Genomic DNA, 20640 nt, shown 5'->3' with positions numbered 1-20640 from the left:
TCAATCTCTGCATTGTTTGGTCCATAATCGCTTCCTACTTTAAGAGCCCCCGTTGGACTTAGTCCGAAACAGAGGCTTATGGATTGGGTCTCGTCTGTCCGTCCGTTAGTCCGTCCATGCGTGCATCCGCAACCATATCTCGGAGATGTATGGACCGATTTTGTTCATACTTAATATAAAAACAATACATGACGGTATACATAAGCACATCATTTTGCTAGCGGCCATTTTAGTTGTAACTAGAGCAACTAGATTGTGTCTCCAATATGCCTCCGCATAGTCCCACAATGGGTAGATGGCATCACTCTGCATATGTGTGGGTAGGGGATCACGTTTGTGAAGTTTCGTATTGATCGGATAAGGTTCGTTTTTCTATCCAAGATGACTGCCAAACCACATGATCTTTGACATCATCATTTTCAAACTATATGCAACAGTGCTGTTAGATGATATTTGTTAAATTTCACATCAATAGGGTGAGCGGAGTCAGAGATAGATTTATGTAATATTTTCCTTCAATCCAACATGGCTGCCAAACCATGTGACCTATGATGTCATAAATTTAATATTACAATACAAATGGATCATAGATCATGTGCATGCAATTTCAGATTTTTAGGTTAAGGAATGAGATTAACACATTTTTGGCTGGTATACCACTTCACCTATGATGTCGTCATTAGCATGCTTTTGTTCGCCATTGGAAGTACTTGACAATGTGCCAAGTTTTAAAAATTTCCATTCAGCGGTTTCCGAGAAATATTTTTATTATTATTTGATTTTAATCCAAGATGGCTGCCATACCACGCGACCTATGACGTCACAATTATCATAAAAAACATTCTACATGGGTGTCACTCCTACCCTGAAAGTTTCGTCTCAATCGGACATATGGTTGCTGAGAAAAACGAGGTTTAGCCCGGACGGACGGACGGACGGATGTACGGACGGGCGGACAACCCGAAAACATAAAACTCGATGATGAACACGTCCTCAACCATTTCTCAGACATGCATTTACCGATCTTGTTCCATCTTGGCACACAGATAAGGAATGGTGTCTTACATATGAACTTCTTTTTTTTCAAGATCAGTTTGAAGATGGCCGACTGGTGGTCATTTAGTTACTTAAATGTGTCCCCAATAATTTATTGAACATGCAATCATGCATGGTCCAATTTTGTTCAATCTTGGAAAAAGCATGGTCCATGATGGCATACACGCACGTGCTCCTTACTTTATTTTGTGATCTGATCAAAGATGGCCGACAGGTAGACTGGTGGCAATTTTAGTTGTAAAAAAAAACCCCGATGCTGAACACGTCCTCAACAATTTCTCGGACATGCATTTACCGATCTTGTTCAAACTTTGCAAAGATATGGGGAATGATGGCTTACATATGCATGTCTTTTCTTTTCAATACCAGATCCAAGATGGCTGACTGCCGGCCATTTTGTAACTTAAACGTGTCCCCAACCATTTCTCAGACATGTATGTCAGACTGACATCCACTGGGAGAATTTTTTGCCCACTCCTCCATGCAGAATTCTTTCAGCTGTGCGATGTTTGAGGGGTTTCTTGCATGCACAGCTCGTTTCAAATCCCCCCACAACATCTCGATGGGATTTCGATCGAGGCTTTGACTTGGCCTTTCCAGAACCCTCCATTTCTTTCTTTTCAGCCATTCCTTGGTGGATTTACTGGTATGTTTAGGGTCATTGTCATGTTGCAAGGTCCACCTTCGGTTGTGCTTCAACACTCCGACAGATGGCCTCACATTATCCTCAAGCACCCTCTGGTACAATGAAGAATTCATAGTGGATTCTACGATGGTGAGCTGCCCAGGCCCTGATGCAGCAAAGCTGCCCCAAACCATAATATTTCCACCACCATGCTTTACAATTGGTATCATGTTCTTGTGGTCAAATGCTGTCTTTGGTTTTCGCCACACATGTGTTCTGGTACTGTGGCCAAACAGCTCTACCTTTGACTCATCTGTCCAGAGCACATTGTTCCAGAAGTGCTGGTCTTTGACTAGGTGTTCATTGGCAAACTTTAGTCTTGCCCTGATGTTCTTTCTGGAGAGCAAAGGTTTCCTCCTGGCACACCTCCCATGTAGATCAAATTTGTGCAGCCTCTTTCTAATGGTAGACACATGCACTTTGACATCAACAGTTGGTCCCGTGATGACATTCTGGGGTTCTTAGAGACTTCTTTCAGCATCTTCGTGTCTGCTCTTGGGCTGAACTTGCTGGGGCGGCCTGGCCTGAACAAGTTGGCAGTTGTTTGGAATCTTCTCCACTTGTAGATGATCTTCCGGACAGTCGAATGATTGATTTCAAATTGTTTGGAGATCTTTTAAAATCCCTCCCCAGACTCGTAGGCATCTATAACCTTCTTTCTGAAGGCCTCAGAGAGCTCTTTTGATCTTGGCATGGTGACGCCGCACACTTCAACAACAGAGAGCAAACCAAACTAAATGTCTGAGGTTTAAATAAGACAGGTTCCTCCAAGATCCTCTCCAACGATGTTCTAATCATTTGCACCTGAGCTGGTGCACCTGATTCTAATTTTAGGTATTTGAAGTAGTGATAAATGTAGGGGTGTACTTACTTTTTCCACATGCGAAATTTGCATTTACGTTTATTTAAATTATACAATGGACTACAAAATGTTAATGTTTCATGATATTTGTTATATTATATCACCTTTATCTATCAATATTGTTGACATGAAGATCAAATAGCTGGATATTGAAATATGTTGAAAAAGTCAAAACTTTACATGGGGTGTACTTACTTTTTCACGTGACTGTATGCTCTCTACTGAGTGCCGTTCTAGATAAAAAAAATTTTTTTCATGTGGCTGGAAAATTAGCGTCGAGGTACGCACACTCACCTTTTGAGATGTGTAGCACAGGTTTGAGTCTTGACCAGGCTATAAATTGTCATCCTGATGTTTCACTTGGATGGTGATTCATCAATATGTGTCATAAATATGTTCATACTTATATTAAGTATGAACAAAGTCGGTCCATACATCTCCGAGCTATGGTTGCGGATGCACGCATGGACGGACTAACGGACAGATAGACGAGACCCAATCCATAAGCCTCTGTTTCGGACGAAGTCCAACGTCCATACAAATTACAACTTCCTGCTCATGTGATCAAATATTCCATGTCGGAGTGGCGACGCATCCAGCATTGTAACCCTAGCCAAGAAACTGCTTCAGCCGAACGTCCATCTAGTGTTTGGGAAGTGAAGATAATGATATTTGTTTTTCCGTGTGATGCGGCAGCGATGGAAATTTCACTGTGGACTTGGAGGGCAAAAAAGTGCGGAACACAAGATTGGAGCCAACAATCTTCAGATACTTAAGTAAGTTGGGTAGAGGCTGGGAGTGGGGGTGGGATGACAGTATGGAGAGATGGGAAAATGATTCACAAAATAAATAATGGAGAAATTTGTTTTGCAAACTACCTTTCCTCAAATAAGAATGTAACTGCAGGAACTTTTACCAAAAAAGAAATCGTGTTTCACGTTTCAAAACACATGCTTGTAATTTCCGTAATTCATTCATCTATCTATAATTCCAGTAATCTCTGTCTGTCTGTACGTTTGTTTGTCTGTGACCGCTGTTTCTCGACAACCACGGGTCCGATATACTTTTAACTTGCCAGGTATATTGCTGGGGACCCGAGGATGTGCCTTTTCAAGGTTTCATATTAATCGGACAATTACTTACCGAGCTATGTCCAAAAAACGATTCAACCAATCAGAGAGCAGCGAACGATCGCGTGTGCCGAACGTGGCGGGCACACTCTGCCTCGGATGGCACATTTGAGAGCGTATTCATTTATTTCACGTTTGCAAACTATGTTGGCGTTAAACTATGTTTTACAACTAATAAAAACGAATTTGCGATTCATTCGCTTTCCTGCGCGTTTGTGCACGCGATGGCGATTTCTTTACCAAACTCCGGAAGCCGTTCGCTTTGGACCAAACCATTGCATGTAAATAGAGGGGGGGGATTGTCACCACTCGCAAGCCGTTCGCTTTGGACCAAACCATTTCATGTAAATAGAGGGGGGGGATATAATTTTAGATAGAGATATAGTACGGGCATGCCCTAGTTCTTTAAAATTAAACCAGGTGTGCAGGAGACAAGATGGAAGGGAAGTGGTGTGAGAATGGTGAAGGGTAGGCAGGGACAGAAATACAAGTTTGTGTGGCAAGGGTGCCCAGAAGGCGTGAATGGTGTTGGTTTCCTGTTTTCTGAGGAGTTTGTAGACAGTGTGATGAGTGTGACGAGAGTGAGTGAAAGGTTGATGATGGCGAAAATGATGATTGGCAAGCTCTTGATGAACGTCATCTCGGGATATGCTCCGCAGGTTAGTGGGAGCGATGAAGAGAAGGACAATTTCTGGTGTGCAATAGAGAAGCTGATGGAAAACGTGAAAGATAAGGAAGTTGTTGTGGTAGGAGGAGACCTAAATGGACATGTGGGAAGGAGTATGGACGTTTTTGAGGGAGTTCATGGGGGTTACAGATATGGTGAGAGAAATGGAGAAGGTGAAAGGATTTTGGAGTTTGCTGATGGAGCTGATTTGTTGATTTGTAATACTCAGTTCCAGAAAGAGGATAATAAGCTTGTTACATACACGTCAGGTGGGTCGACGACAACCGTTGACTACCTGATGGTGCGTAGGCGAGATAGGGGGTACCTCCGGGAAACAAAGGTGATCCCGGGGGAGGAGGCTGTTTCACAGCACCACTTGGTTGTCTGCGACATAAGGTTGAAAGGTGCGAGGAGAGCTTCGCGGGTGAAGTACCAACCGAGAATGAAGGTGTGGAGGTTGAAAGAGGTGATGGTGAGGGAGGCATTAAAAGAGAGGCTGAGTATGGTAGCGGATGATGTGGTTGAGCTTGAAAGTAGTTGGATGTCAATGAAAGATAGTCTGTTGGGAGCCGTTGGTGAGGTATGTGGATGGACAAAAGGACCAACGAGGCACTCGGCAACATGGTGGTGGGATGATGAAGTTGGAAAGAAGATTGACGAGAAGAGGAAGAAGTTCAAGGAGTGGCAGAAGGTGAAGGGTACGGGGGCAGAAAAGGAAGAGCATGAAAGTTATCAGGCAGCCAAGAAGGCTGCAAAGAAAGAAGTAGCAAAGGTGCAGGAGGCATGGAGGAAAATGTTCGGAGAATGCTTGGATTTGGAAGAGGGTCAGAGAGCGGTATTCAGGATTGCAAAGCAGATAGCGAAAGAGAGGTGTGATGTGATTGGGGTGAGTTGCTTGAAGGATGAAGTGGGACAAATCGTTGTGGACCCAGATGGAATTAAAGGAAGATGGAAGAAATATATGGAAGTACTGTTGAATGCAGAGAATGAATGGGATGGCAACATAGACAGTAACCCAGTTTTAGGGCCGGCAGAGAAGATAACCGAGAAGGAAGTTGAGGGAGCGATTAAAGCAATAAAACCACCGTTTAGAGGCCATTTTTCCCCGCAAAGCGGGGGTTGGCCTTTTTCGGGGACCATGGTTGTTGTTGTTTTTTGGTCCCCGTTTTGAAGCAATGATTTACGGCTGGATGCCCTTCCTGCCGCCAACCCTATTTGTCGCGTTTTTACAACACACAGGGAATTACCAGTGAACTGGTACTCAATTTGCCGACCTCGGAAGGATGACAGGCTGAGTCAACCCCCGTGGCGTTAATTCAGCGATCGACCGGGATTCGAACCCAGGATCGCTTGGTTTTATCCTAAGCTGGCACCCTAGCCGCTAGCCCAACACCAGGCTCACCCAACATCGCCAAGCGATTAAAGCAATGAAGATTAGAAAAGCGGGAGGGCCGACGGGAGATGTGGGCGATATGTTGAAGGCAGCGGGAAATTGGGGTGTGAAGAGAATGACAGAGATTTGCAATCTGGTGGTGAAAGAAGGCCGCATTCCAGTGAATTGGGAACTGAGTACCCTCATCCCTCTATACAAGGGGAAAGGTGACCCTCTGGACTGTGGCTCGTATCGAGCGATAAAGTTATTGGAGCATGGAATGAAGGTATTGGAAAGGGTGTTGGAGAGGAGGATAAGGAAGAAATTGAAGATTGACGAAATTCAGTTTGGATTTATGCCCGGAAGAGGAACGACAGACGTGCTTTTTATTGTGAGGCAGTTGCAGGAGAAGTACATGGAGAAGAGGAAGAAGTTGTTTCTTGGGTTTGTTGATCTGGAGAAAGCATTCGATGGGGTTCCACGTGAAGTAGTGCCATGGGCATTGAGGAAGTTAGGAGTGGAGGAATGGTTGATCAGAGTAGTGATGGCAATGTACAAAAGAGCGCGCACAGCTGTAAGGATGAAGGACGCGAACAGTGGTGAGTTTGAGGTTAAGGTGGGAGTGCATCAGGGGTCGCTACTAAGTCCACTACTATTTGTAGCTGTGATGGAGGTGCTGGCTCGGAACGTAAAGGAGGGTTTACCGTGGGAGTTGTTGTATGCCGATGATCTGGTATTGATTGCAGAAAGTATGGATGGACTGAAGGAGAAGAACAAGTGGAAGGAATGTATGGAGACAAAAGGTCTGAGGGTGAATATCGGAAAAACAAAGGTGATGGCAAGTGGTAAAGCATGTGGTGAGGTGGAATGAACTGGGAAGTGGCCATGTGCTATGTGCAGGAAGGGTGTCGGGGTGAACTCAATTATTCAATGTACAATGTGCGCTGAGTGGGTTCATCAAAAATGTAGTGGTTTGAGAGGGTCATTAACCAGTGTGGCAGCTACATTCAAGTGTAAGGTTTGCACAGAGGGAGCTGCAGATGGAGGAAATGTTGAGTTGGATCTTGGAGACGGTGTGAAGCTGGAAGGTGTGAAAACATTTTGCTACCTAGGAGACATGCTGAATGGAGAAGGTGGATCAGACTCGGCAACGGTTGCTGGAGTGAGATGTGCATGGAAGAAGTTTCGGGAACTGAGTGGCATGCTGACGAGGAGGTGAGTGTCGTTGAAGCTGAAGGGAAAGGTGTGTGCTGCATGTGCGAGAAGTGTTTTGATTTATGGGAGCGAGACATGGGTAATTACTGTAGAGCAGCAACGAAGGCTGGAAAGGGTGGAAATGCGAATGGTTCGGTGGATGTGTGGAGTGTCGTTGAGAGAGAGGAAGCCAAATGATGAATTGCGAAAGATGATGGGAATAGAGCCTGTGATGGATGCTGTGAAGAGAAACAGTTTGAAATGGTTTGGTCATGTGTTGAGGAAGGATAAAAGTGACTGGTTGAGAAGAGTGATGGAAATGAATGTGGAAGGAAGTGGAGGATGGGGAAGACCGAGAAAGACTTGGCGAAAGATGGTTGAAGAAGAAATGCGGGCAAGGGGGTTAACAAGGGGAGATGCAGAAAATAGGGCAAAATGGAGAAGATTGTCATGGGGACCGCAAGGCTAACCCCCGCTCTTGCAGGGAAAATGGCCTTTAAAATGCCTGTTGTTGTTGTATTCATTCTTTAAAATGTTTATTTTTCTGAACCTGTCCACCACTTCCTCTTCATCCTCACACAACTTGTTTCCCAAATCGGTTGAGCAAGCAAGTGCTCGGTGTGTGAACCATCCCTCCTAACTTAAAGCAAGACGTTCCTGTCATTTACATAACGATTTAAAATATATACTTGACGCTTTTATGTGACCTTGGCATTTGGCCTATTCACAAAAACAATAGGCTTCTAGCTTTTGATTGGTGACCCAATTCAGTGACTCAATATGTTCAGAGGTTCAGATCGATAAAGCGAGAGGAGAAAGGAGTCAGGGACGTCCTGTTAGAGGAAGGATTCTGCTAAACAGATGTCCAGTTATCGGCAGCGGCCTGGATTGTGAGATCTGGCACGTCGGAGCGAAGGTCCCAGATGTTTGAGGTCTGCCCAGGCAGGGGCAGGGGGGTGGAAGGGGAGGAGCTGCTGATTGGATGTAAGGATGTGGAAAGGAGCAAGGACAGGGTGTGGGGTATGGAGAAGCCAGGAGGGGTTGGGGGGGGGCAGGTGCAAATTTGGGAGGGTGATGAGTTGGGTGGGGAGCTGAGATAGGGCAGGATGAGGTGGAACTGAGAAGGGACAGGTGGAGCTGGATTGGGGGGGGGGGGGGGGGACCGGTACTGACATGGAGGGGTTTGACACCATGAATGGACGTGAAGACGAAATTATTGTCATGTGCGCACAGCCTCTGCAAAAGTGATGCCTCAGGATTCCCAGACTGGATAACCTGCTACATAATTCATGGATGGGGTAGTAGTAAGAATGTTTTTGGTTCAAGGCTGCATGGAGGAAAATTTGGTTGCTGGTGAAAGACGAGTCTGAATGAATTAGGCATTTAGGAGTGAGGAGGTTTTGGGAATTAAGCAGTGTCAAAGAGAAATGGAGGGGATTTTGAAGAAGAAGAAGACCGACCCCGAATCTAGCAAGTTGGACCGACCCTGGCAAGTTGGACCGACCGCGATTCTGGCGAGTTGGACCACCGTGATTCTGGCAAGTTGGACCGACTCCGAATCTGGCAAGTTGGACCGGCCGTGATTCTGGCAAGTTGGACCGGCCGCGATTCTGGCAAGTTGGACCGGCCGCGATTCTGGCAAGTTGGACCGGCCGCGATTCTGGCAAGTTGGACCGACTCAGAATCTGGCAAGTTTGACCCACTCAGAATCTGGCAAGTTGGACCGACTCAGAATCTGGCAAGTTGGACCGACTCAGAATCTGGCAAGTTGGACCGACTCAGAATCTGGCAAGTTGGACCGACTCAGAATCTGGCAAGTTGGACCGACTCAGAATCTGGCAAGTTGGACCGACTCTGAATCTGGCAAGTTGGACCGACTCCGAATCTGGCAAGTTGGACCGACTCCGAATATGGCAAGTTGGACCGACTCCGAATCTGGCAAGTTGGACCGACTCCGAATCTGGCAAGTTGGACCGACTCCGAATCTGGCAAGTTGGACCAACTCCGAATCTGGCGAGTTGGACCGACTCTGAATCTGGCGAGTTGGACCGACCCCGAATATGGCGAGTTGGACCGACTCCGAATCTGGCGAGTTGGACCGACTCCGAATCTGGCGAGTTGGACCGACTCCGAATCTGGCAAGTTGGACCGACTCCGAATCTGGCAAGTTGGACCGACTCCGAATCTGGCAAGTTGGACCGACTCCGAATCTGGCAAGTTGGACCGACTCCGAATCTGGCAAGTTGGACCGACTCCGAATCTGGCAAGTTGGACCGACTCCGAATCTGGCAAGTTGGACCGACTCCGAATCTGGCAAGTTGGACCGACTCCGAATCTGGCAAGTTGGACCGACTCCGAATCTGGCAAGTTGGACCGACTCCGAATCTGGCAAGTTGGACCGACTCCGAATCTGGCAAGTTGGACCGACTCCGAATCTGGCAAGTTGGACCGACTCCGAATCTGGCAAGTTGGACCGACTCCGAATCTGGCAAGTTGGACGGACTCCGAATCTGGCAAGTTGGACCGACTCCGAATATGGCAAGTTGGACCGATTCCGAATCTGGCAAGTTGGACCGACTCCGAATCTGGCAAGTTGGACCGACTCCGAATCTGGCAAGTTGGACCGACTCCGAATATTGCAAGTTGGACCGACTCCGAATCTGGCAAGTTGGACCGACTCCAAATCTGGCAAGTTGGACCGACTCCGAATCTGGCAAGTTGGACCTACTCCGAATCTGGCAAGTTGAACCGACTCCGAATCTGGCAAGTTGGACCGACTCCGAATCTGGCAAGTTGGACCGACTCCGAATCTGGCAAGTTGGACCGACTCCGAATCTGGCAAGTTGGACCGACTCCGAATCTGGCAAGTTGGACTGACTCCGAATCTGGCAAGTTGGACCGACTCCGAATCTGGCAAGTTGGACCGACTCCGGATCTGGCAAGTTGGACCGACTCCGAATATGGCAAGTTGGACCGACTTCGAATCTGGCAAGTTGGACCGACTCCGAATATGGCAAGTTGGACCGATTCCGAATCTGGCAAGTTGGACCGACTCCGAATCTGGCAAGTTGGACCGACTCCGAATCTGGCAAGTTGGACCGACTCCGAATCTGGCAAGTTGGACCGACTCCGAATCTGGCAAGTTGGACCGACTCCAAATATGGCAAGTTGGACCGACTCCGAATATGGCAAGTTGGACCGACTCCGAATATGGCAAGTTGGACCGACTCCGAATATGGCGAGTTGGACCGACTCCGAATCTGGCGAGTTGGACCGACTCCGAATCTGGCTAGTTGGACCGGCTCAGAATCTGGCAAGTTGGACCGACTCTGAATCTGGCAAGTTGAACCGACTCAGAATCTGGCAAGTTGGACCAACTCTGAATCTGGTAAGTTGAACCGACTCAGAATCCTCGTGGAGGAAAGGAAAGGAGTTGTGCCTAATGGAGTAAAAAGCAGAGTAAGGACTTTAAAAAAAACATTTTCGAAGCATTTTTTAATGTTGTGAAGAGGTTTTATGAAAGAGAAACGTTTTATTCAGTGACCATTCCGTTTTGGGATATTGAGAAGAAGGTATGGGGAATGAATAAGTTCTGAGCACTGAGGTTAGAGTTTGGATATTTGTTGCGATGTTTTTGGATGAGCGTTTTTTGGGGGGGGGGGGGGGGGGGGGTCCGAGTGAAGAAGGGGAGATGTTTTGTATTTTTGAAGGAGCAGGGGAAAGGGAGGGAGCAGTTGTAACAATACCTGGGATAAAGGAGCGAAAACGAGGCAAAAAACGGAGGGGAAACAACATCGACTGTCACCAGTCGGACCTATGTAACTCTGGAGACAGATTAAACGATTCAACACGACAGGACACGGTTTGTGACAGAAAAATTGATGAAAAACATGAACAGTAAAACAACGTAATTGGTCCGGGTGACTTAGCCGAGATGAACTGGTAGGAGTGAGAGCCGATCAGTCATCCACGTGCACCAAACCCCGAACCTGAAGTTATTGAATAAACATGGCAAGCAAATAAATATGATGCACATACATATTGGATTAAGAATGTATCAGAGCATGTCATTTTCAAGTTAGTAATACTAATAGCTTCACTCGATATTGTGTTAGTTATTTCCATTAGAAAATTATTGATAAATTAATGATTGTGAACTTTAAATTAATAAATTCACTCAGCTTATCCCAATATCACCTCTCCATCTACAGATGAAGGGACCGTGAGTCCGGAATCAAACTGTGCAAGTCAAAACAATTTCATTTCAGAGACCCACAGTACAAAGGAGGTCAGGAGCTTGCCGTTAAATATGAAACCACCCCCTCGAAGACGCCGTCACACCTTCAAGTGAGTTTAAGCCATCTATGCAGGATGACAGATGTGAGAGAATGAATGACGGGGCAATGAGAATGCTTACTCACAGATAACATGTGAATGATTGTAGCTTTTGCTCATTTTGTCTATTTTATACATCAGAATTTTCCATCCTTTCAGATTGTGTGTATCGTGAAGGTTTTTTGTTTAATAAATGACTTCCATATATGTATATTACGTGTGTTTGAAAGTCTGTTCTGAGCAATGTTGTCTGTTGTGTTCATGGTCCATTGGTCCATAAGCTTGTCAATCTAATAAAAAATTTAAAGGAACTAGTACACCCACTCACTACGGGTGAGGGCGGAAGGGTCTTGTTATTATCCCTTGTGGGGTAGATAGATTACAGTAGATTTTCGCTCAGTTCTGTAAGTACAATTTGCCTCACGGATGTCAGGATTCCTCTAAATTTCTTTCAGTTTGGTGTTAAACAGCATTAGCGACTGTTTACAAAAGGTAATCAAAAGTGTTTGTGGTTTATAATATTTTTGCTTCTGGTTTGGGGCCGGTGCTCCCACAAAAATGATAAGCTGTTTATGCACGTTAACACGGTGTTTGGCCAAGGAGGAAAACCCCTTGGGGAGGTGGGATATTATTAGTACTAGTAACGCTACCCACCCTACAGGTGGGGCTTCAATTGGGAGGCCCAAATGAAAAGGCAAAATATCAGAAATTTGAAGCTTTTTTTCTTAAACGATTTAATATATAAACATCCGTTAAATCATATCACACGCAAATCATCAAAATCTAAACAGTATTTGTAGAATTTCAATAAAAGCCACATCACTGTTCATATCGGTAAATATTATTCCATCGTGTTTGGAAAAACCGGGAAATTGGAAAAATTGGAAAATTGGGGGAAAAATTGGAAAACAATATAGCCTATTTTACTCCAGGGGGTCCCAGGATTACCCACCCAAAATTTCGTTGCGATCGGTTCAGCCGTTTTTCAGTACCTGGGAACAGACCGCCAGACAGACATTTGGTGAATTATCGTAAGATTAATCTTGTTTTGTAATAACATTAATAGTATGCTTTTGTTATTAGAAGCGACGTTGGAAAAACAACGCAATAAAGCGATCTTAACACGGAAATACACCTCAACACGCATCCCCATTGGCAGGGAAACCCCCCTTGGGGAGGAGGGTAAATTAATTCGCTACAACCTTCGTTTTGTGACCCTTAGTCCTCCTGTCAAGTTTGGTGGATATTGGATACGTAACGACCGAATGTATCACGGTCAGACAGACAGACACAAAATTGTGTATTTTAGTATGATTGGACAGACTTGATAGGCCTCATCAACTCCCGCATTGAAGTTCCTTGTGAGTCGTTTTTAACAAAACATTTTAAGTGCTTTTCATGAGTTCAAATGAACTATTCCACTCGTTTATTTATACGCAGTTGGTTTTCCACAAAATGAGTGAAATCATTATCCATGATATGACAGAATCAAACAATCTTTTTAAAATGAGTGGAGGACACGGAAGTAATATATTTCTCCTCTTAAGAGCACAGAGATTTTCTCATTCATTTGTAAAGAGTAGGGATCTGTAATATTCCACATTTCAACTGGATATATCCAAGAGTTCAACTCTATCAGGCGTACAACAGAATGGTCTATTCCGAAATCCTCAATCTCTATCATTGAATGGTCCATTATCTCATCAGTTCTTGACATTAACAGTTCCTCGAATTCCTTCCTAAGCAGACTTTGTGTTGCCGCTCCTTCACTGGTTCGTCAATTCACCCCTCTGTGCAAATCAAAGTCCTAACACTGAGAGTTGTAACGAGGAAATCATGAATAATCAGATTATGTTCTTCTCCTGGATCAAATCACACTGATAATACTAGAACGGTACTCGGTAGAGCGCATACCTCCACCAGGATGAATAGTTTACTTTCTGTATCCCACTTATAGGTTGGATCTGGATCAGGACCTGAATAAAGACCTAATCGGCTTGTTCTTATCACTTACCCAACTCATCCACCAAGTTTTTTCCCAAGTCATCCACAACTTTTTGAAATATCACTCAATGGTGAAGAATCAATCCGAGATAGAATTTTGGGGAGGTAAAGATCTGGGTTAAGGGCATAAAACAATTTCTAGAGTGTTGAAAATTCCCAAGAGCACAGTGAGTTCCATCATTAGGAAATGGAAAGAATATGGAACGACCCGGACTATTCTTCGGGCTGGCCTTCCGACCAAACTGAGCAACCAGACAACAAGGACTTTCGTCAGGGAGGTGATGAAGAACCCAATAACCACTCTGATAAAACTACAGAGTTCCATGGCTGAGATTGGAGAACCTGCCGGAAGGACAACAATCTCTGCAGCACTTCACAAATCTAGGCTTCATGGGAGAGTGGCCATACAGAAGCCACTCCTGAGAAAAAGGCACATGACAGCACGCCTGGAGTTTGCAAAAAGGCACATGAAGGACTCAGAGCATGAGTCAAAACATTCTGTGCTCTGATGAGATGAAAATTGAACTCTTTGGCCTGAATGCAAAGAGCTATATCTGGCAGCAGAAGGGACTGGGAGACTTGTAAGGATAGAGGGAGCAATGAATGGAGCCAAGTGTTGTAAAATCAGTCTCACAACCTCTTTCTCGTTCCGAGTTTCATCTGAATCGATCTCGAACAGCCTCTTCCTAAGTAAGCGCATAAATGATCACAGGTCTGCCCTCGCGAGAAGCGGACGGGTATTTATAAGTGCACCATAGTGGGCAGAAGATGTCACTACACCTGGGCTGCTACTTGGATATCTACGTTTCATGACACAAAATATGGGCAAATCCTTGAAGAGAATATGCTTCAGAGTGAAAAAGGAAATACTTGAGGATTCACATTTTTCTGCCTTCAAGTAATTACAATTTTTTTTATTGACTTTCATGATACTACCTTCTTCTATCTTCCCTTCAAGATGGTGCAAGTGTTCATTAATAAAATTTATATATAGCACACTGTGTTACTTGTACTCTGGTTGTTGTACTTGTAGGTTTAGGTTGTTGTAGGTTCTTGGTTTTCTGTTTATGGTCACTTCTGAGTCACCTTGTCCTCCTCTTGCAATAATTAATAAAATTATCTTTCAATTTGAAAAATTGCTGAAAAGCCCGAACGATATCCCCACACTATATTTTCCCTTTCATAGCTGCACTAGATGACCAAAAGTATGTGGACACCCGAACATCACATATCTCATTCAAAAATCATGGGCATTAATATGGAGTTGGTCCCCCCTTTGCTGCTATAACGGCCTCCACTCTTCTGAGAAGGCTTTCCACGAGATGTTGGAACATTGCTGAGGGGATTTGCTTCCATTCAGCCACAATGGAATACTGTTCTCCCCTATGGGCCGGTGCTCCTGCCTCACACCTAGCTCGGCTTCACGCTGTTGAAACCAAAGCTTTCAGAATTATTGGAATCTCCCGCGATGAAGCTATCTCTGAGGGCCTTTCACTCACTCACCGCAGGCAGGTAGGTGGTCTTTCTGTCTTCTACCGACTCCTCTCCGGCCTTGCACCCCCAGCTCTCTCTGTGCTCTGTCCTCCAAATATTCCTACAGGTCGCACAAGATCTGCCAGCAACCCTCTGATGGTTAAACTGCCGAAATCTCGGCTCTCTGCTCACCGTCACTCTTTCATTCCTCTTTTCTCCCGCCTCTGGAACAAACTCCCTCACTCCCTTCAATCCCACTCCTCCCTCCAGGTCTTTAAAACAGCTGTTCACCACCATCTCTTATCTTCCCCCATCCAAAACCTTGATCTTTTCTACCCCCGCTAATTCACCCCAGATCCACCTTGTTTGAAATTCCAACTTCTTTCCTGGAAGTCCTGGCAGTGTCCATATGTTTTATACCTCTCCCACCGCCCCCTTCCCATGCCCCCCCCCCAAAGCCCTCGCCCTCTCTCAGATCTCTCGATGTCTCCATGTCTCTCGGTCCCTGCTCTCAAATGTTGTGTTTGTGTCCTCCCCCCTCTCTCCCCATCTTGTCTATCGCTACCGGTTATATGTTTTATGTGTCGGTTTGTCTTTCTGTGTGATTAATGTTCGCTCTTTCACAAGCCTCGATCTTGTATACAAAAAAAAAAAAAAAAACATTTGTGAGGTCGGGCACTGATGTTGGGCGATTAGGCCTGGCTTTCAGTCGGCGTCCCAATTCATCCTAAAGGTGTTCGCTGGGGTTGAGGTCAGGGCTCTGTGCAGGCCAGTCAAGTTCTTCCACATCGATCTCAACAAACCATTTCTGTATGGATCTGGCTTTGTACAAGGGGGCATTGTCATGCTGAAACAGGAAAGGGCCTTCCCCAAACTGTTGCCACAAAATTGGAAGCACACAATCGTTTGGAATGTCATTGCATGCTGTAGCGTTAAGATTTCCCTTCACTGGAACTAAGGGGCCTAGCCCAAACCATGAAAAGTAGCCCCAGACCACTATTCCTTCTCCACCAAACTTTACAGTTGGCACTATGCATTCGGGCAGGTAGCGTTCACCTGGCATCCACCAAACCCAGATTCGTCCATCGGACTGCCAGATGGTGAAGCGTGATTCATCACTCCAGAGAACGCGTTTCCACTGCTCCAGAGTCCAATGGCGGCGAGCTTTACACCACTCCAGCTGACGCTTGGCATTGCGCATTGTGATCCGGTTTGTGTGCAACTGCTCGGCCATGGAAACCCATTTCATGAAGCTCCTGATGAACAGTTGTTGTGCTGACGTTGCTTCCAGAGGCAGTTTGGAACTCGGCAGTGAGTCTTGCAACCAAGGACAGACGATTTTTACACACTATGTGCTTCAGCACTCGGCGGTCCCATTCTGTGAGCTTGTGTGGCCTACCAGTTCGTGGCTGAGCTGTTGTTGCTTCTGGACGTTTCCACTTCACAATAACAGCACTTGCAGTTGACCGGGGCAGCTCGAGCAGGGCAGAAATTTGACGAACTGACTTTTTTGAAAGGTGGCATCCTATGACGGTGCCATGTTGAAAGTCACTGAGCTCTTCAGTACGGCCCATTCTACTGCCAATGTTTGTCTATGGAGATTGCATGGCTGTGTGCTTGATTATATATACCTGCTGAAACAGCCGAACCCACTAATTAGAAGGGGTGTCCGCATACTTTTGGTCATGTGGTGTATCTATTCTATGTTATAAAAGGAGCTGTGTCTCATCTGTCTGTCTGTCTGTCTGACTGTCTATCTGTCGTGTTTAACTTGAGAACGGACTAATAATTTCAATGAAACCAATGGCGGTGGATTCAGGGTACTCTCAGGAAGGTTTGTGACATAAAAAAAAAAATTTCATTGGTACATGTGGCGAAACTGAAAACACTAACTTTTGACACTGGTTATTTCTGCATGGAGGGCAGGATCTCCAAGGAATCCTTTTTTCTGTTCTTGCACCATGGAGTAGTCATCAAAACTATGCCGAGCAAACCGAATGCCCCGTTTTTCGCGGCTGCGTGGTTTTGGCGTGTGTTTCACGGCATTTACGCAAAGGTGGAGATGAGGAGACCGCAGAGTTTGTTTCCTGCCACGGCCCGTGCCTAAGACGTACCCCAGACAGTTTTATCAAACGAAAAAAGAGGGTGTGGGGGGAGGGTAGGTCGATAAATTATTTTTATTTTGATCTTCCTCTTAGTGTGTTGTATATTATTCACAATTCAGCATCTATAAAGGCTGTGATGAATATCCCATTAACAATTTCCCCCTTCCCGCTCCTTGATTATATCACTAGGCTGGTTTCTATACACCACCTAATTTAATTTTTTCCCATTAACAAAATCTGTTTTTTGGGAGGGTTTTTTGCAATTACACAAAGATTGATATTCCCGTTCAAAGTTCAATGCTCATATTCTAATACTGGTTAAACAAGTAGCATTCAAAATGTTGGTCAGCCACATAATTGCAAATAAGAAAAAGCAATTAGAGATTGCAGACCCTCGGCAGGTCGTGTTTTTAGTGGTTTTTAATACTTTCGTGTTAAAAAAATATGACGGCTGAACCACGTGACCGATGACGTCATCGTAATTTTTTTTAAACCCAATTTATCCCTAGATGACGCACAATAAATTTCATCTTGATCGGATGAAGTTTTGTACTTGTCGAATTATGACGTCATAATGGAGGCACCTATGACATCTTCATTAACATATTTTATTCCCCATGGAGAGTTCTTTACAATGAGCCATGTCTCAATTTTGTCTATGCAGCGTTTTTGGAGATATGGAGGTGCAAAGTTTTTCTGTTTTTTCAAGATGGTGCCATACCACGTTACTTATGACGTCATAAATAATTTTAAAATTCTACAGGTGGACGTGCACTTATGGTAAAAATTTCCTGTCAATCGGACAAACGGTTGCAGAGAAAATCATATTTATTCTGTGCAGACAAACAACCAGACAGACAGACAAACAGACAGACAGACGGACTCAACAAGGAAAAGCACAATTATTTATTTGTTCATTAATATTTGGTAAATTTGACGAGAAAACTAAAACTGCATCTTGGGCATTTTCCCAAAGTAATATAGAATAAATTATTAAATTTTGATTTGTTTCTCATGTTTTGAAAGTCTAGGATTTAGGTCGTCGGAGGAAGGAAGAGAAAACCAGATAAGATCGGAGTCAAGACTCTTCACCGGAATAAGTAAGTTGGGTTGGGGGATGGGGTTGAGGTTGGTCAAATAATGGAAAGTTATTTTTGCAAAAGAACTACATTTCCTCAAATAATAAAGTGACTGCAGGCAATTTTTAAAACAAAATGTCCTTTTCACTTGTTACAAAAAATCAGGAAGTAACTCACGTGTTAACTAGAGGCAAGAGAAACAGAATCCTTACTCACATTGAGTTGTACAACTTTATGATCAACAAGAACAATGCGACTGTGTCGCCAATATGCCTCGGCATAGTCCCACAACAGGTAGATGCCATCACTCTGCATATGTATGGGTAGTGGATCACGTTTGTGAAGTTTTGAGTTGGTAGGATAAGGTTCGTTTTTCTATTCAAGATGGCTGCCAAACCATGTGACCTATGATGTCATAAATTTAATATTTCAATACAAATACAGTCGTGGCCAAAAATATTGGCACCTTTGAAATATTTTCAAATAACTCACAATTCTCACCTGCGGTGAGTGAGTGAAAGGCCCTTGGAGTTAGCTTCATCGCGGGAGATTCCAATGATTCTGAACGCTTTGGTTTCAACAGCGTGAAGACGAGCTAGGTGTGAGGCAGGAGCACCAGCCCAGAGGGGAGAGCAGTATTCCATTGAGCTGCGGATGAAAGCCTTGCATGTGGTGAGGAGCTCAGGTTTGCGTAGGAAGGACTTCGTACGACGGAGGATGCCCAGTCGGCGACTGGCTTTGGAGGCCAGATTTGAAATGTGGCTTTCCCAGGAAAGACCATGGCAGATAGTGAGACCCAAAAGCTTGAGTGACAGAACTTCTTGGAGAGGATTATTCAGAAAGTGGATGGGAGGGTTGACCAGTCGGTCTTTTTGGAGAGACATCGTAAGAGTATGAGATTTGTCAGGATTGAAAGACATGTTCCACTTTTTTGCCCAGTCTGTGATTTTGTCCAGGTCTGCAGAGAGTGAGGAGGCTGCAGACTGGAGATCTGAGGGATGAGGAATGGAGCGACAGAGAGCAGGGTCATCAGCAAAGTGATAGAGAGGATTTTCAAGAGAGTCAGAGAGATCATTGATGAAGACCAGAAAAAGCACAGGGCCCAGAACACTACCTTGGGGAACTCCAGCCTGAACAGGAAGAGGAGATGAGAGAAACCCATTCAGGGCCACACGTTGACTATGACTAGAGTGGAAGTCCGCCAGCCATGCGTGGAGATTTCCATGGATACCAAAGGAGGAGAGTTTGGTGAGCAGAGCGGGGTGCCAGACCGTATCGAAGGCTTGTATGAAATGAAATGGAATGAAACACGAAAGCTGAACTCAACTGGTTGTGGCAGTAGTCCAGCCCAGGGAATGAAGGTGCGAAGGCAATGTCCTCCCAACTCTCCTCACAGGCCTGCATAGCGTGCATAGCGATGGATGGAGAGATAGATTGTGAGATTGCTCTCCCGGTGGTGCAGCTCCAACCCCAAAAGGAGACCTGAACTGCAACACCGCAGAACTAGCACTGCAAGTGTTCTCCACTGAACAAACAGAGCTGAACTGCACTGGACAGAACTCAAAAAGGAACTGAACTACCACGCTCAAGCGCACTCATAAACCATGGCACCCCCCCACCCCAACCCCTCCTACTGAGCAGTGCATCCAGCTCATTGGCCATCTGCTTATGTACAGTCACGTGAAAAAGTAAGTACACCCCACGTAAAGTTTTGACTTTTTCAACATATTTCAACATACAGCTATTTGATCTTCATTTCAACAATATTGATAGATAAAGGTGATATAATATAACAAATATCATGAAACATTTACATTTTGTAGTCCACTGTATAATTTAAATAAACATAAATGCAAATTTCGCATTTGGAAAAAATAAGTACACCCCTACATTTATCACTACTTCAAATACCTAAAATTCGAATCAGGTGCACCAGCTCAGGTGCAAATGATTAGAACATCGTTAGAGAGGATCTTGGAGGAACCCGTCTTATTTAAACCTCAGACATTTAGTTTGGTTTGCTCTTTGTTGTTGAAGTGTGCGGCGTCACCATGCCTAGATCAAAAGAGCTCTCTGAGGCCTTCAGAAAGAAGGTTATAGATGTCTACGAGTCTGGGAAGGGATTTAAAAAGATCTCCAAACAATTTGAAATCAATCATTTGACTGTCCGGAAGACCATCTACAAGTGGAGAAGAGAATATTCCAAACAACTGCCTACTTGTTCAGGCCAGGCCGCCCCAGCCAGTTCAGCCCGAGAGCAGACCGCAAGATGCTGAAAGAGGTCTCTAAGAACCCCCAGAATGTCATCACGGGACCTAAAGGTAGCTCTTGCCACTGTTGATGTCAAAGTGCACGAGTCTACCATTAGAAAGAGGCTGCACAAATTTGATCTACATGGGAGGTGTGCCAGGAGCACACCTTTGCTCTCCAGAAAGAACATCAGGGCGAGACTAAAGTTTGCCAATGAACACCTAGGCAAAGACCAGCACTTCTGGAACAATGTGCTCTGGACAGATGAGTTAATGGTAGAGCTATTTGGCCACAGTACCAGAAGACATGTTTGGCGAAAACCAAAGACAGCATTTGACCAAAAGAACCTGATACCAACTGTAAAGCATGGTGGTGGAAATATTGTGGTTTAGGTCAGCTTTGCTGCATCAGGGCCTGGGCAGATCACC

The 20640-nt window shown here is 45.0% G+C and overlaps 1 protein-coding gene across 8 annotated transcripts in view; it reads left to right on the top strand.

The window, feature by feature from the left end:
• LOC137416279 (uncharacterized) overlaps window positions 1-20640 on the top strand; it is a 92926-nt gene that overhangs the window by 49444 nt on the left and 22842 nt on the right. For 4 of the 8 annotated variants that reach the window (XM_078770280.1, XM_078770279.1, XM_078770281.1 and 1 more), the window contains 3 exons: window positions 3300-3379; window positions 11178-11313; window positions 17910-17983. In XM_078770280.1, the coding sequence (XP_078626406.1) occupies window positions 3300-3379; window positions 11178-11313; window positions 17910-17983 (290 nt within the window). Of the gene's footprint in view, window positions 1-3299; window positions 3380-6884; window positions 6988-11177; window positions 11314-17909; window positions 17984-20640 lie in introns of all 8 variants that reach the window. The other 4 variants (XR_013621881.1, XR_013621880.1, XR_013621879.1 and 1 more) reach the window with 2 other exon arrangements.

This window comes from Myxine glutinosa, chromosome 1 (assembly GCF_964187855.1).
Source record: "Myxine glutinosa chromosome 1, kmMyxGlut1.1, whole genome shotgun sequence".
Lineage (NCBI taxonomy): Eukaryota > Metazoa > Chordata > Myxini > Myxiniformes > Myxinidae > Myxine > Myxine glutinosa.
The sequence above is the reverse complement of the archived record's forward strand: the minus strand, read 5'-3'. Positions and strand labels throughout refer to the sequence as shown.